The sequence below is a fragment of the Patagioenas fasciata genome, chromosome 5 (assembly GCF_037038585.1).
Source record: "Patagioenas fasciata isolate bPatFas1 chromosome 5, bPatFas1.hap1, whole genome shotgun sequence".
In the NCBI taxonomy this organism is placed as follows: Eukaryota; Metazoa; Chordata; class Aves; order Columbiformes; family Columbidae; genus Patagioenas; species Patagioenas fasciata.
In genome coordinates, this window is record NC_092524.1 from 12,892,784 (window position 1) to 12,910,875 (window position 18,092).

The window sequence follows — 18,092 nt, forward strand, 5'->3', positions numbered from 1 at the left end:
GCAGAAAAGCTGTATTTAGAGTGGTAAGTTCTAGATTTACCATTCCAGATGCTCTGAGCAAGTGCTAGCCCTGACAACTTTAAGCCTTCAGGTTTTGGCAAATAGGAACAGAGGAAACACCACCGTGCCCTCGCATTTCCAGCCCAAGTGGTCCTCTAAATTCAGTTTGTTTCTTTTATCATGGTTTTGGTACATGAGGGTAATCAACTTCCGAAGTCTACACTTAAGTGAACAAATGCATTCCCTGTTTAGCAGATTCCTGAGCTTTTGCAGGCAACAAGTTTCTAAATAAGAAGCACAGGTAACTTTTGGTAGTGCTTGGCTTGTGGTGACTGACTTCGTCAATCTTCTGTTTGGAATAAGCTCATTAAAGCTTTGTAATGAAATTACATGGCAAGGCCAGTCAGTGATGGCTACAGCTATGTCACAGGTGAAATCTTGTGATATAAACTGATGTCAGAAGAGCGTTAGCTAATATTTTTGTCTGAATCCAGGCCTGAACTTTATCAAAGATGACTAACCACAAGGCCACGCATGAAGTCAGTTTTTCTTGGCGTTAGCAGGTGTTAACTCCTTCCAACTATATTTTGCCTTATTAATCCTTTTTCAACAGCTCATGCCATTACAAGCTCCTACACTGTACTAGCCAGCTCAGGGAATCTACCTGGTGGCTCCTCACCTGACAACCTGAACACCGAGCGCTCCTCCAGGACCCACAGCACTCATCAGTAAAACAAGGAGGTGGCAGAGGAGCCTGCTGCCTTCTGCAAGGTGTCCTGCACACTGCAAACGTATTAGAAAAATGAAAGGAAAACAACTTTGATAGGAAGATCAATCACCTCACACACCTACACAGCTCTGCAGTTATCAGGTTATTATAGTTCTCCCCTGCAGCAGAAATGCTGAGCGGCTGCAGCTCAGGCAGATGCCCCATGCAACAGGCTGGAAACAGTGCCACTGTTTATTTCTTTCAGTATACAATTACAATCAGTATCAGTGGCTCCACTGCCCCTGAACAGCCCATGTCACAAAAAAACGCAGATTTTAGAGGATGTGATGTAATACTTCCAGAATTCTTCACTTCACCTGTATATGTTAGCATGTGAGTGATGATGCAGAAGACTTGCTGGGTCAGAGAATGCAAATACATTAACCGGAGCCAGAATAAGGAACTGCAGTGTACTTACACGGAAGTAATTCTTCCTCAATTCTGGAGCACCCGTGAAAATTCACCAATTGCACATAAAGGCTTTTACCTGTGAGCAGGTCGATCCTCTTCATCCAGTAGTGTGAGATTCCAGAAAGAGGAGAGTTATTTTGTGCTTTGAAACAAAGATCCAGACCCTCCCTCTGTGCTCTAGGAGGAGCCGGAGGTCATTTGTGGATACATTTTATGCACCCCAAATTCCGGAACTGTGAATTTAAATGATTTCTAGATGTGGCCATGCACTGAAGTACTTACAAACATAAGCAAGAAATTCTCTCCCAGGTTGTCATTGAAACTGCTGTCCTACAGCAAGGTGGTATGTCGTAAATTCACAAATAAACCAGGGATCAGAGCTACTACTTTTGAAAAGACTGACAAGGTCCATATTGCACTTTCCAAGCTCCACACTAAGGACAAAAGTGGCATTTTTCACCATTACTTTCAGATACAACAATTAGAAAAGGAAATCATTGAAATATCTGAAGCTATTTTAAACTCACAAACACCTAGATTACCATTACTCGCCAAAACCAATATTACTTTTCTAAATACTTAGAGTAGGATCAAAATGCCTACATTTAGGAGCTCCTTATAGTGCCATATACAAACCAGTCTCAAAAAGAGACCATAACATCGCATTAAGAGCTCCCTGCCGATTGATTCTAGCAGAAACCTTAAAAACACATGCACAGGAATATAGTCAATAAACTTAGTGCAGACTCCTGCAGCAGCAGCTGGTGGTCCTGCCTCTGTTTAACTTGTTTATAAAGTTTACCCTGTTTACAGTGGGGCTTTGCAGACAGGAGGTTGCTCAGCATCAACCACCTCAAAGCTGTTCTGCTTTCCATAGGAGGAACAGCAAGGGTGTGGTGCTCTACACCTGCTCTGCAAGCTACAGAGATTTCCTTATTAAAAGACCTATGTATATAACAGTCCGCTATTTTAAAACCAATCTATGAGTGTTAAAAAAAAAGGAAAAAAACTGAAGGATATTTGCACCTCACAAATTCAGTCTCAACACACAAGCTGTAATTGGTTATTTTAACACATTCTAATGCCACATGTTTAGTGACTTAACTCCAGAGAGCTTCACATATTTAAGAAAGCACGTGGTGTTAGCTACAGGCTGTAATATCTCACATTTGACTAGAAAAATGTAATCCATCTCCCAAATGTACTTCCACTGCAAATTCATGCTTGAATCTTCTACACATTATTCCCAAATACCCTTTCAGTAACCTCATCGAACGGGGAAGGGAGCAGAGATCTACCCACTCTCTCTAAACAGTATCGCACAACCTAAAGTGCATTAAAAAAACCCCTTAAATTCCTCTGCTAGCATGGCACTAGCATTACTTCTAGGTTTAACACTTTGCTGCTGTAAGGGTAATCAGAACTTGTCTAAGCACTGCTTTCTCGGCAGACGTGTACAGATTTATGGCAGAGCACCTGACAGCGAGCACGGCCTGGGAACACAAGAACTGTGGATTGGACCACTGACTTCAAGTCAAAACAAAGATCAGCTTTTAGCATCTATCATGATTTAAATTGAAATGGCTTTTCTTGACTTTGATCTTAAAGAAAGGTCGTGCAGACATGCACATCTATCTCCTAAAAAGGTCCCATCACTCCCTTCCTCCCCCCACCCTCAAAATCCAGATTTTGGAAGAGAGTCGGAAAGAGGCAATGTGCTTACCCCCGATAATGGTTAGATCACCTTTAATTCTAGCACCTGAAGTTATACACGGATTTGCTTAATAATCAAGTTTCAAAGAACTGCTGGACACATTCAGTAAGGTGACAACTGTGCAATATCACTCAGTATTTCAATATCAGGGAACATACTCTTGAATTGTTTAAACACAATCCACAGAACTCAAAATTAAACAACCATCCACAGTTTAACGAAACAATCAGTTAAAAGTCTTACAGTTTAATAATTCACATAATGGTCAGTCTTTAGTAAGGGATACTGAAATTCATTAAAACACAACACTAGATTTTACTCTATGGGTGTGTTGGGCAGGCACATAATCAGCCATTCTTGGGTATCACCAGAAGAATAGGGAGAAGTTTACCACAGTTTGGCAAATCCCACATTTTGTCAGTTAAAAGTGAACTGTGAGAATTAAATACTCATCTTTACATATACACAAGTTATGCTGTGAAAGCATATTTGCTTACAAACATATAAAAATACTTGTTAACTAGTTTGATAAGAAAATAATGTATAAAAGTATATAGCAAAAACATTTAATCATCTCTGACAATGGAAAGATCAAATTCATTTTTATATCACATGAAACAAAAACAGCTACAATTTTAGCTTTCCTTAATCCCTTACCCAGAAATACAAAGGAAGACAATTTGTTTCCAAACAAATGATGTGAAATTTCTTAATAAGCTGAAATGCCTCAATCCAGAATGAGCTCAGGTATTTGGCCATATCCTAATAGTAGTAGTAATCATCCTGTAGCTGTTCTGGATTCATAAAATAAATACAGTAGACTGTTTTGGCCACTGAAACAAAACTGCAGCATAAACGAGAGATTAAAATCTTTGCTGACAATGAAAATCAGTGTAGGTTTCTTAAGGCTAGCTGAATACTCAAATTTAATTTAACTGAGGGCAAAAAAAAAGCCAATCCACCCCTTTTTTAAAAAGTATTCTCTATACCTCAATATAGGTCTTTGTAATAGCTAATGAAATGTCAGAAGTAAAAATAAATTAATTCACAAGAGACAACTTATGCATGACTTCAACACCTTGTCCTACACGGTTTTGTTTCATCTCCTTTGCGAATAAAACTCCACAAGGTGCAAGCTCTTAAGGGAGAGAAGGAAGGAACTGTGGTATTAAAGAAGCAGCCTTAGTGTTTTGTTTGAAGTCTGCCCCAGGATGACTGAGTCTTCTTCAAGAACTATTCTGCCAGCTCCTTGGACTAAGGCTATTCTGGTGACCACTTTTAGGACATGCACATATAAGGCTAGACCAATACCAGAAGTGATGTGAAATGACGGAAAGAAAACAGTAATCTGGCAGTTGATAGCTTGGTTCTTGGGATTCTCAGAAAATTACACAATGGCAGCCTTTCTTGTCTTTTTCTTTCCGCGTTGGCTCTGGTGAAGGAGGGCACTCTTGCTCTTGAAATTTCCTGGAAATAGATATTTCAAATTAATCATAGAACCATTTCAGTTAAATAAAAATAAATGCTGTATTTAAATTTACTGGTTTTACACTTTTATAGAGGATGGACTTACTTTTGACACTCAAACTACTGATTAAATGAGTGGTTGTTCTTTTATGTATGCCTTTTTTTTCAGAAATACCATCATTTACAGAAGGCCAATCTCTGATTTAGTTTAACAGACTTACTTAACAGGTGATCAATAAAATCTGAAATTAAGGTGAAGAAATTATCTTCCAAATACATGTTACATTCACGTAAGCATTTTTTCCTAATACATGGGAATATTTTATAATGCAGAGCACTGGTCAAAGCTTACAGGTACCAGCAGATAGAATTTCCTCAGTGATTTCCCACTACATTTCAACAAATTTGCTGTAGCCATCCATTACTGTGGGAGTCTTAATTATCTGGTCTCAGGTTATCATACCTTATAACTCTGACAAGTTCATGAAAAGCTTGGTCTACATTCAATCTGATTTTTGCTGAGGCTTCCATGTACGTTACTTTAAGTTGCCGTGCTAGCTGCTGACCTTCCTCTTGTGTCACCTGTAACAGACATTAGTCATCACATTTCAGACTTCTGCGGGCACGTTTGTATCAGTAGACACTCCATCTACACATTAAGGATCCATAATGCTTATCTGGCCACAAAATACTTTCCACACTATCCACATAATACCACTAGGAAACAAATCCACGTAATACATCCTTTCAAATGCAAGTGAAGACTTTTTAAAACAGTTTTGCAACAGACAAAGGCTGACCCTCCAGTGAATTCCCCTGACTGCAGCTGCCTCCTCTTCAGTTCCACAAGACTGAGTTTTCCTTCACAGGCAGACAAGAGTCCCTCACTCCTCCTCAAAGCTCCAGTAACATCTGCTGGGTTACCAACAGAACTGTGAATACTACTGATAAATTCACCTTGTCCTGTCCCAGCTAAATCTAGGGGGGAAAAAAAAAAAATCAGATTATTTTTAAAACAAGAACTGATGTTTAGCTTCTGAATCTTTAGAGAAGTAATTTTTGAAAAAAAATCTATGACACAGCAAAATATTAATACTACCAGTTTTAAATGTAGCTTAAGTTACAAGAGATCTAAAAATCCATAAAGCCTTCAGGCCACACAGAGAGATTAAAATAAACCCTGTCTACCTCTTGAATCCTCAGGACAACAGGGGAAAGAGAGATGAAGTAATGAGCATCGTAAAGAGTTTGTATATAATTTAACATGATGAAGCAGAATGCAGGAAGCTAGTGGACTATTATAGGAAGAAGAAATAAGTCGGTCACAGGGAAAAACCAAAGGAGATCCCTGGGTATTTTTGGACGCAGTAGAAAGCAGCGGGGTCAGACAGCAGGAGCAGCGCAGGCAGGCGAGGCTTCCAGGGGAAGGTCACCCGCAGGGCCGGGGAGGAAAGGGCAGCGTGCCGTGATGAAAGGAAACACGGCACGTCTTGCCAAGACAATGGCTCGTGAAGAAATGTCAAAGACTACACTGCTGTCACAGAAAAACATCGAACCAAAATGTGGAGGACTGATTTGATGAGAACAAGAAAAAAAGAGGGTTTATTTTTAATTTAGTTTTGGAAAGGCACTCAGATTAAGAAGCTACACAGAAAGGAAAATAGATGGGAATAGAAAAGCATCATTGGCAGCGTTCAACCCCGGGCAAGATACAGAAGTATTTTTTAGCTCGCAAAATACTTTCCTAGCAGCTACACACACAGTTTGAGAGCCTCTACACATTGCATCAGAACATGTTTGATTCCTCTGTCCTTAGCACCCCCACTGGTATTGCATCCATACATTCACTGCTAAGCTGAGGTCTGCTCCCAAAAAACCCTCAAGAAGCTCTACAAGGAGCCCCCAGCACCTTGTGCCACCAGCTGGAGTAACTCTGGATGCATCTGCTCATCTCAAACACACAGACACTCTGCATTTATTTTGGTGTTAACACCATCAGCTGAAACCAAAAAACACCCTCAAAACCAATCCAGTCCCAAGACCAACTACTAGAGCTGCATTTTTAACTGCAGGGCACAAAGTGAGAATGACTGGCATCTTTCAAGCTTCTGTTGCTGTCTGCAAACTGAATGGTATTCAAGATTTTTGCTCTACTAGCTAAAATAAATGCACTTCCACCTACCTCTCTAGCCCCAGTCATTGAAACATCCCCAAAGTTTGCATGAACCAGAACCTTCTATGCATCTCTGTCCCATGTATCAGACAAAAGTTCAAGTATGAATATGGCAGTTTTTGCAAAACTAAACCCCTTTCCTTTTTGCTATCTCTGCATAGACTACTGCAGCCCCAGAAACTGGGAGTCTAACGTCTAATAAAAATAAATAACTGGGAAGGAACATATAGCCCTGAGGAGAAACTGAACCCAGTCTTTAAACACATGTGCTTACTGCTTTCTTCCTGATTGTATCTGAAACACATTAGAGGTACAAGTCAAAATAGCAGTGTAATGAAGTCAAGCTACACTTCCACAACATTCTGGATTTAAAATGCTACACTTACTGGAGTATCTGCAATTCCTTCATTCCAAAATAATCTTTTAGTCAGTCTTACAAGTATATTGTCAAGTAACTTGTGGTCAATTTTAGCAACTTCAACACACAAAGTCAGTTTAAAAAACATACTTGGTTTTGGGCACACTCAGAAGCATTTTCAGTGTCCAAAATGTAAATTAGAGGCCAGAACATACCAGCTCCATTTTCAAAGCTGAGGAAAATGTAGTAAGTACAAACACAGAAATACTTGAAAACAAAAATATGAGTTTACATCTTTTTATTCTCCCTTCTCAAGTATGACAAGCCTGTGTTATGACAGGCTTTTCAGTAAGCGTGATGGGACACCTTAAATGTCACCAGCAACATAAGAACTAAATCCTTTTCCTTCAAAGAACAATATTTGCTTCTGACAGAAAAAAACCATAGCTTTCTCTGGTTGTTACCATGTATGTGTGTGTGTGTGTTGGTTCTGCAGTGAAAATCTCCTCGTTTTGGTAAACTTAAGGCTCAATATGAATGAGAACCACTTACGATGCTTATCTTTTGTTGTAGAATATTTTACTGATTGCTTTTGGATATCATTCATTCACACTGTTCAGACATTTGATAAAAGTTTCTCAAATTAAGCACCATTATAGATGATATTAAGTAAGCAAATGGAAATTAATCACCATTACAGAAGATGCAAGCAAATAGAAAAGCTTATTCCCCAACTCCCTAAGCTAAGTCTTCTTACTGAAATGTTTTCCATTTGAGTATTTGTGCAAGAATCCTGTGAAAACATCTCACATTGCCCTCCCTCTTCACTATTGTAACTGAGAACTATCAGAAATACATTAAGTTTCTCAAGTTTAAATTCTTTCCTCCACCTAAAGCAACTATACAAGACTGCCTAACCTAACAACGCACCTGTGTTTTGCCTGAACACTCACACAAGACTAAGGGCTGCATTGTAATAACACCAGCAGGTAACAGTTCAGTGTGTCCTGAAGTCTGAGAGGAGTCCATTTCTACCTGTGGTCACCCTGCCATGCTCCGGGCACAGAAACACTGCCCGCTCCTGCCCAGAGCTCCATTGCTCCTCACGAGCGCATCTGTCACCCCATTTTCTGCCTCACCAGCCCACCCACCAGTGCTGCTTGTTCACACTTACCATGGGCTACCATAATGCTCTCCTGAAGGGGCAAGTTGGGCTACCATAACGCTCTCCTGAAGGGGCAAGTCACTATCAACTTACTGTTTTGTCCATGTTCTCATATAAAATGTCACTTCGGTGGGCACAAAATGTGGTTATGAAGCACCGACACATTGTCAAACAGGCAGACTTGCTGTATTCAAACACTGCATCAGATGCCTGATGGTTGTTACCTACAAAGCTTGAAAATCAAGCAAGCCATGGGAAGACGTGAAGGAACGATCCTTCTGCGAGAACAGAGGTGTCGCTGTACATGGCCACAAAATCTACGACCCCAAGAAGTTATTGTTGTGCTTTCACAAAAGTTTGCAATAGTTAAGAGAAGGGCCAAAACAAATGTTCATGAATTCGGGTAGGCCATGACCCAGGTCCTCATGCTTGCCCCCACTCCAAACAAGCCGTCTGAGGCCAAGTTATTTGTGCAGCAGCGAGTCTACAAAACCAATGTACTAACTGCTCATTTCCAGCATCTCTAGGCTGACAGTCATCAACATCAAAGCACAAGGTTGCCTGCCTGAGATGATCAAGCTTTGCTCATCATTTCTCTACACATAAACTGAAGTCACATGGACCTCTCTCTAAAACCTCACTTTGAAGGTATCTAACAGCATAGATGATCTTAGCACTAGGTCACTGTATTAGTTCAGCCATGATACAAAAGCAAGAATGAGCATTTAATGAAACCCAAACACTTTCCTGTTACAACTTGGATTTTCATTGAAACCCTGCCATCTGGAGAATGATCAGACTTGACCCTGTTGAAGCTAGCAGTTATCTACAAAAGGTCCTGCACTGGCAAGTCTACTCCTCTGTTGGTTGTGTATATTACTAAAACACCTGGTGCTCTACTGAATTGTTCTACTGTAGAAACAGCCAGTGTTGTTGGACAGAAGCTGTTGTACAGAGTTGTAGAAAATTTACCCATTTAATAGAAAGACTGCTACATGGCATTTACTCTAAGAGAGAGCAATAAGAGATGGTGCTTCAATTTTGGTTTCACAGTCACCAATATGTGACTGACTGAGGAATTTGGAAACACTAATAACTTTTTTCCTTATCATACAAGGACATTCTAAAGATTAATGCTTGCTTGTCCTCTAATAACTCATTTTTCTTTGTCAACCTAACCTATAGATATTCAGGACTTTGCCTCCCATAGCACAAAGGAGACAAATACAGTTAAGCAGGCTTTTTGTAATTTTATCTATACAGTTATTAGTGTAGCAAATCTCTATTTCAAACTTCCTCTTTCACCTCTCTTCTTCCAAAAACATCTGTGAGTTGACCTATAATATATTACAGCCACTACACCTTTGGTATTCCCCAACACTTAAGACCACACTCCTGTCTGTGCAGTTCTGCTCTACAACCCAGCTCACGCACTTCTTGAGAAACAGTTGCCACCACACAAGGATTATTAGTTATGCATCATTTGCTTCCAAATTTATGGTATCACAATGATAATACTCTGTTCAACTACAACTCATAGTTACTTACATAAAGGTGATGGTCAGACCCTTGAGGCATCTAAAACTTTCATACACATTCAACTCTTTTGAGCTCCAGGAAGATTTGTGTGTTAATTCTATCAAGCATCATTTGCCAGTCAAAACACACACCAAATTTGTTCATGCTAGTTCTACACTCCCAGAAGTAGCACGTGTTCTCTACTATTTCACTGCTTTGCCTCCTGTCTTTCAAAAAAAAAAGAAGATAGATGTCTAGTACAAGTAGTTGTGCTCTAATAACTCATATCTGGCTTTCCGAATTTCTAAAAATTACATTTAAATTCTGAAGCTGAAAAACATACATTTGTGATTAAACAAGACAGTAAGATGACTTATTGTAGTAGTTCCAGATAAGTAAAAGGACTGCCCTGTGATACCCTAGCCTGTCTGACCAGGTTTTCAGTGTAACCAAAGCAAGGCCTGACACACCAGCAGACTAAAAATGCAAAAGTGCAGAGGACCAGCACTTCTCACGTTTTTGCCCACAAGTACAGCCTGGGTACACCCCACGTCCTCCTCACCAAGGGGAGGGAGCGTGCTCAGCTTTGCCCCCAGACCTCCCATTGCAGCAAACCCATAGCAGGATGACCTCGCTTGTCACGCTGAAGTTTCTCCATCCTTGGGGAGACCCCGTGGCAGGACTGATTTCCAGCCACATCAGCAAGCTGGTCCAACTCGCTGCCTGCAGGCCCACATGGAGACCTCATGTGGTAGAGCAGAAACAACCCCCTGATGAAGCTGAGACTCTGGCTGAGTTTAACATACAGCTGATAACATCTCACTGCTGCTGCTGCTGCCAAAAGGCGAGGTCTCACTTTCTTCCCCCCACCCCAACTCCTCCCTGCTCTCCTCCACACCACAGTCCCACCCCTTCCCATGCTTCAAGTGCTGGCTCTCAACTCTTTCTGCAAGCTGATTTAACTCACACACATCCCAGAAAGCCATTCCAGCTCATCTGTTTCTCCCCCCGCCTGGAGAGATGATTCAGCTCAAAAAGTGCTTCAAGCGAGAGTGAGGGCCAGCAAAGGAGAGCAGGAACGTGAGGTCAAGAGGGAGGGGAGCCTCTCCCTTCTGGGGACCGATTATCTCAGCTCAGCATCCCCAAGCCTGACTTCAGGCCAACTGAAACACACCATGTGACAGGGATAGGAAGAGTTAAGAACACATAGTAGCTGTTTCAGTAAGCCCAGAGGTGCTTTTTCAGCTACAGCTAAAGCATAAGTTATGATGGAAGTCACAAATTCACCAGTTTGCATGTAAATTGGGTGTGAGTGATAGCACCAAAGTTATGCTCATCAGCACCTAATCAATTAAGGCAATTAATGTAGCCATAAAAAGCAAAAGGAGCTCTTGGGGACATACGCTTTTATTTGCATTCATATATATGCAGCAAAACTGTGAAGCAATTTGAAAACAGCTGCCTTGAGCCTGAATGCACACCAGCCCATCAGCATCTGTAAAAGTGGCGAGGAATCAGGTACGGAGGGACTAGAAGGAGAACAGGCGACAGGCACCTCTTTCTTCCTTTAAGGGACAGAGGAGGTGTAGTAATATTAGGAGGGCAGAGGAGAGAGAACAAAGTTCGTAACCGTTTCTAGCAATGCATCTACAGGATGACCAACTACATTTGCACATAACCTCTGAGAACTGGGGCTGACAGCAGCCATGTTATTTCCCTCCCAAAGCACCTGGGTGTTTGTCCTTCAGCAATTACAGTTTGCAGAAGAGTTCAGTTTCACTCACATAGCTTCCACACCAACATTTGTGCATGAGATAAAGCAAATTATGTTCCAGAGCCAGCAAGGTTAAATTTGGGCATTTTGCTGGAGGCATGATGGTAACTGAAGAGCGAGAGTTTCACCTCTGCCTCAGGGACAGGCTGATAGTTCTGTGCGTGTGTGAGGACAGGAAGTTACTTCTGATGAGTTCATGAGCTACTTCTGTGAAAACCTGTTTCAAGACAGTATCTTTCAACACAGGTTTTAATTTTGTCATGATCTTTCTATACAGGTTCTGGGGTAAAGAGGTTGTGACAATCAAGGTAGCATACTCAACAGGAACTTTTTTTGTACTGAAAGTTTTAAGCAGTATTCAAGAAACTCATTCAACAATGTACTAATCCACAAAATTCTTTAACATCCTTTGAGTCTATATTTTTACTTGTTCCAGCCACTGTTTTCTCAGATAAAAGGTTTTATTTAACAAAGAACAAAACCTATGTAAGCCCTTGTGGACAGAAACTAAGACATGTCCTGGTACAGAAGTCTGAGAATATCTTATTGTTTAAAGCTCTGTTTTCCTTGTGAAACTCAGTTATAGCAATTTTAGTAGTATTTAGTTTATTCACATTAAAAAAAATCAATTATGTGTTTGCTACCACGCTTTAAGAGTCATCTTACTGTCTCAGGAGAAAATACTAAACCTCTGAAGTAAGTTGCTGAAGAAGAATACAAGTTTGACACCTGTTCCTTTCCTGCTGATGCAGCAAGATTAATTTCAGCTCAAGTCAGTTTGATTCATGAAAGAGTAAACAGGGAAAACAAATTTAAAGCTCCTTCTTCAAACAATTCTACACTAAATCTTTTAAGCTCTCTTTCAACTACAGGCAAGGTTGAAATCTGCTAGTTTCAAAACTTTAATTTTAAGGTACATAAATACCACAGTAATTTTGTTGCTGTACTTCCAGCTCTTAAAGTTTTAAGTCAGTTACACAGAAGACGAGTAGCCAAATAGAATGGCCAGTCCTTTATACATAACAGCAGTGAATGGTAAAAGCAACAGCCCTGAAGTCTCAGGATCGTTAGAGCCGGCGCTGGAATGCGCTTTGCTTGGCACAGCGCTACGGTGAGTAACCGAACGGAGGAATTAGACACGTTCATGCCTGAGTAATCAAGTCATGACAGAAAGCTCCCAACTCTGGATGTGAACAGATTTGGTGTCAACATAACCTCACTGAGTCAGAAGATGTGCTCTACATGGAATGCCATCATGCTTCTAAGATTCTTCAAGTACAGAAACTGAGTGTAGTTGTGTTTCTTGCACTGGAATTAGTATTATATGATTTTTTTTTTTCCATTTGTTTCTTGTTCCCACTCTGGTTTTGGAAGGAAAACTGTAAAGTTTCTAGGAGAAAGTGAGCAGCACCTAATAGCAAATGAATTACCTGTCTTTGGTGGTCCAGATCTGCTTTATTACCGACTAGGATCATAGGAAACTCATCACGATCTTTCACTCTAAGAATTTGTCGCTGAAACTTATAGATTTCTTCAAAACTGGAAAAGAATAAAAGCAGAGCATCAGTGCACTAATTCATAGACTCTCGGGTTCTGCAGCAGTTCAGAGATGATGAGTCACCTGTTTGGACTCGCCCTGCCGTGCCACACAAGCACAGACAGCTGCAGGCACTCCGGAGTCCACTGTCACAGCATGACCAGTCAGAGAATCATTCAACACTCAACCTAAAAAAATCCCCAGGTTGGCAATGTGTGATGCACTGGGCTTAGGTGGGACTGCAGAGTAAGCAAAACACTTACCGTGTCTCAATCTAGAGGGACCTGGACGCCAAAGCGTTGTAGAGAATGAAGCGACCACAGTTCATTCTACAAATATTGACTTTGGAGTTCGGCTCTGGCTGGAATATTCAAACTATGGTCTAGAGACCCTCATGATCAATATTTCAGCTGGCAGCCTTCACAGCTACTTCCAGGAATTTTAGGGGAAGCTATCAAAGCGGGAAAATGTTATTTCTTGAAGAACAGAAAAACAGTTGCCAACTGAGTTGGTACTGATGCTGTTCAAGCAGTAAGGAATATTCCATCAGTGCTTAAGGGAAGGCGAGCAAAACAGAAAGCTTCTCCAAGGACAATGTATTAAACTACTTCTGGTCCAAACTAGGATTTTTTAAAGGAGGTAGGGAAAAAATAATTTTTTTTAAAATTACTGGTTTTAAGTAAACACTGTTAAAGCTACATCACTACATAAGGAACTTCAGCACAGTTGCTTGTAGACAATCAACATATCCTTTAGAGCACACACTTCCCAAGCACTACATTTAATTCCAAGCATATAGTCTGAAGCCATTTACACTAAGATTTGCAAACTAAAATTTGAAAGCAAGATGCTCATCAGTTAAGAAAGCTGCATTAAAAAAAATTGTAGTCAGACATGACAATGCCAATCCACCTCATCCATATAAAGCAATTGTAAGAAGAAAGGTGAGTTAGAAGGAAGGTATGGCACTAAGCACCATTGGCCCTCCATTTAGATATGCTGGTTTAATACTTTGCTCAGAAGTCTGTAGCAACTAGTTGGTAACTTTCAAGTTCCCCCAAGTAATCTAGATTTTTTTTCTTCAGAATTAATTTCCATCACAGAAGCAGGACAGACACTGCTAGCAGATACTTCACTGACATGCAAGTAAGTCTTAAATCAAATGGGTATCAGAGCAAAAGTGAAAAATTCACTCTTCAGAAATCTTTGAAGGAGCAAACAAAAACTTAAGATTTTTACACAAACCAAGGTGTTCACTTCCAAAAAATCTACAGTCCTCTGTAGAAAAAAATATTTGTTAACACAAGTGCTCACTACATCTTAAATCCACAGAGCCAGATCTCTAACAGAAGAGCAAGAATCTCTTCTGGACAGTACATCAACATAAACTTGTACATTTAGCAGCATTTTTAAGTGTAAGATACGGATGCAATGGAAACATGCTCACGCTCCATAGAATATTTATCTTAATTCTCATGCTAGACAGAGCTGTTAATAAGATCAGAAGTAACTTATTAGAACCTGAATTGGACCTGTAAAGGGGGGAAGCAGAGGCAGAATCATAGACAACTTTTTTTCTTTTTCATTTGATCACTCTCCTGTTGCAACTTGAAACAAGCAGAAGGACAGATCCCTGAGCACTTCTCCTCCATTAGCACATATCTGATAAGATCAATGGAGGCAGATCACAGCCCAAATATTAAGTGATTGTCTGTATATGCACAGCAGTTTCCTACTCTTGCATGATCAGGAGCTATCTGACCAAGCTTCGTGAGCTTCTCAAAAAAGACATGTTTCACCTCAAATCTGTGGTCAATCAGCTATGGAGGTTCCAGTCAGTTCATGGGAGCAGAGTGAGCACTGCTGGCAAAATGCACAGGACACACCCTGAACTGGATGCACCCGTTCAGAAATCCAGAACCAGCCACTCGACACTGATGAGCACACGGCAAGGGGATATTTCTAAGAACTGATCAGACACTGTTGCATGTTTGTTTAAATTTGTCACTTCCAGGAAACTATTGTACTCTGGGCTGCAATGAAGTGCTTGAATAGAATTGCCATAATTTTTGTGCATGTTTTCAATTCATCTATTGCAAGAGACAGACACTTTCAACGAGTGATGGGTTTAAAATGGGTTTTCATCAGTGCTGAAAGAGTGTCACACCACAATCTAAGAGTGAATGCACATGTAATGTTTGAGATAATTTCAATAAAGGATAAGCAGCAATTTCAGATTAATCACACCTTGTTTGTTTTAATAACTGTACATCAGGCTTACCTTCCTCTATCAGTGACTGAGAAAACAAGCAGAAAACCCTCGCCTGTCCTCATGTACTGTTCACGCATGGCTCCAAACTCTTCTTGTCCTGCTGTATCCAGAACTGAACATAAGCAAAACACTGATTACTACAGTTCATGGTCTTAGAGTATAGACTGAGAAAAAGTCCGTCCTAGTAGGATATTTTGAGAGCCTCTCCTGTACGCTGTAACTAAGCAGAAATCACTTTTCACAGATACTATTGCATTTTTGTTAAGATTCCCAAAAAGTTCTTGGACTGGCTGAACAATTCAAGACCTACCAAACAATCTGAAAGACAAAGTCTGGTGGACTTTTGCTAATCATGACCAGTTGAAACAACTGGTAAATGCTTATAGAGATCTGGGGATGGGAGTTGGGAGCATTTCTGGTTTGTCCTTAAATAAATCACTGACAGTGGAGAACTGAAACTTTTAAAGCAAAGCATTTATACTGCACTGTGGAGAGACAGCACACAACAGCCAAGCGATGCATTTTTCATTCCACCAGGGTCACGCAGGTAACTGTCAGGAGCTACATAAATTTTCCTAGTTTTGTAGTCTCTTAAGTTCCAGGAATAATTCCTTAAAAAAAATGCCCAGTTTACTTTAAAGAGAAACACTTGCACATACATAAGGCACAAGCACTTCCAGTATCTCATTAATAAAACAAGGTAGGTAGTTTTTAATCAGCCACACACTTACGTAAAAGCCACATGCTGCACAGTTGTTTACCTGCATTATATTTTATGGACACAGATGTAAACACAGGCAGTGACAGCCACAGCCTGTCAGTACCATGCTTTAGCGAGGCCACTTACTGTCCAAGCGCGCAGCTCTTTCATCTATCACACATTGCTTGGTGTAGGAGTCTTCAATCGTGGGATCATAATCCGTAACAAAATAGGACTGCAGAAAAGAAAACAAGTTTGTGTGTAAGACAAGCACATACAGGACACTTATCAAGTAAGATGCTAGAACTGTATGCTTGACAGCTTGGGGAACATGAGCAGGTTTTACCCACGTATATGACTATTTGTCACTTTATCCAAAAGGTAGCAGGTAGGGGCTTTCCTATTCCTATAAACACTCCCAAATTGTAGAAATTACTAGCAGAGTCATGGAATTTACTGGATTCCCACAGATTTTCTAGTGGTTTTTTAGAGATTTCTGGTAACTCCAACAATTTTCCAGGAGGAATCTCTAGAAACTTTTCATTTCTGGTAGCTTTTAAGGTCTCTTGTAACTGTTAAGTTTCTCTGAACATCTAGTAGGCTTTAAAAGTTCTCCAAATTTCCCAAAAGTTTCCAATATTTCCTGCCCTGCTCCCAGAGCCAGCAATTTCTATGAAGAACCAGGGTTTTCCCAGCTGTTTCTAGAATTCCCTAGCAGTTTTGTAACAATTTCTAGCAACAGCACAAGTGGCACTTAGTTTGTAAGCTGAATAAAGTTTAGTGCTTCATCCTCGTTGCCAGGATTTCTCTCCTGGCGTTAAAGACTTTAAGAACACACATCATCCAAAAAGACCACTCCTAAAAGCAGATAAGCCATGAAAAGCCTGTGTCACCCATTGCCTAAACACAAGGCTCCACCACATACTGCCAGCCTGTTATTTATCACCCAAACTGCAGAGCAAAGCACATTCTGTAACATCTTTCTAGAGACTGGGTGACCTGTTATTGAATAATGGGGTAACAATAATATCTGAAAAATACAAGTTTAGATTTCAAAGGATGGATTTCTAGCTTGCATGCAGTCACAGCAAAGTAATCTTTACCCAAAACTAAAGCACAGTAGTATAACAAATCTGAATTTTGATAATCAAATTCCTCCCTCTCAGGCATGCATGCACCCAGGTGAATGCCACAAGAACTGAAGGAGTCCTACCTGCATACGTTATTCAGTTCTGTGTGCCAGTAAGGAAATAGGAATGCTTTAAAACTACATATTGGCTCTTAGGAAGAAAAAAAAATAAAAATGGGGGTGTTTTTCTTGCATTAAGAAGATAATCACCCAAAAATAGGGTACCTCTCCTTGTTCATGTTAAAATTAATAGTTCTCACTGAAGCACCTTTCCCATCAGACAAATTCAAAGGTACCAAACAAGACATCACTCTCTTCCTCTGAACTTAAAGCCAAGTTAACAGACATCATGGTAGGGAAAAACAAAGAAAAAGAACTGAAATTACAGCACTAGCCCACTAACAGACACATCACTGTCAGTGCAGAACATGGTTAACTCAGTTCTTGCAGATGCAGTTTTATTAAGGTGGTTGTATTTGTTCTTGCCCAGTTCCACTGTGGAGCAGCCCAAGAGGGTTGGTTGCAGCGCCCTGTCCTGACTGCACCCGCTCCCCCACATTCGGACACGTCCGCAGTCAGTTTCTGGTTTAACACACAGACACGGGCTCTCCAGCAGAGCTCATCAACTGGGTTGCCGCTGCCTTACTGGGAAGAACACATCACCAGTTGTAACACACTTTACCAGCTGTGTATATTACACATAACCTATGCTCATATACCACCACCATGCAGCTGGCTAGAGGAAGAGTATGTCCAGGTTGCTGCTGATGTATATTCATTTAGACCCACCACCACACTGATAAACCACTGGCCCCCAGAGCAGACATGGAAGGGCTGTGCACATCTCCTTTGCATGTTCAGCAGACATCAGTGATCTGTCCCCTCAGGATACACCTACACAGCAGTCTCAGTTGTTCTGCATCAACAGCACCACTGTGTAAACCCTTACACAGAAATAACATTAGAATAACCACGTTCCTCTCCAAGAAAGACAAAATCCCAGCAATATGTCCCACCGGAGATACCTGTGACACAGGAGATGCTATAATTCACTCCTCTCTCACAGTGTTCTGTGTAAGTCAAGTTGCTCATTTCTGAAGAATAA

The 18,092-nt window shown here is 40.7% G+C and overlaps 1 protein-coding gene across 3 annotated transcripts in view; it reads right to left on the minus strand.

The window, feature by feature from the left end:
* Positions 1-2,909: 2,909 nt before the first annotated feature.
* The window catches only part of RRAS2 (RAS related 2), a 44,716-nt gene continuing 29,533 nt past the window's right edge, over positions 2,910-18,092 (minus strand). For all 3 annotated transcript variants that reach the window (XM_065839427.2, XM_065839428.2, XM_071808929.1), the window contains exons 2-6: positions 16,006-16,093; positions 15,168-15,270; positions 12,780-12,888; positions 4,825-4,943; positions 2,910-4,361 (exon numbers count right to left, since the gene is read on the minus strand). In XM_065839427.2, the coding sequence (XP_065695499.1) occupies positions 4,274-4,361; positions 4,825-4,943; positions 12,780-12,888; positions 15,168-15,270; positions 16,006-16,093 (507 nt within the window). In that variant the 3' untranslated portion in view covers positions 2,910-4,273. The remainder of the gene's footprint in view (positions 4,362-4,824; positions 4,944-12,779; positions 12,889-15,167; positions 15,271-16,005; positions 16,094-18,092) is intronic.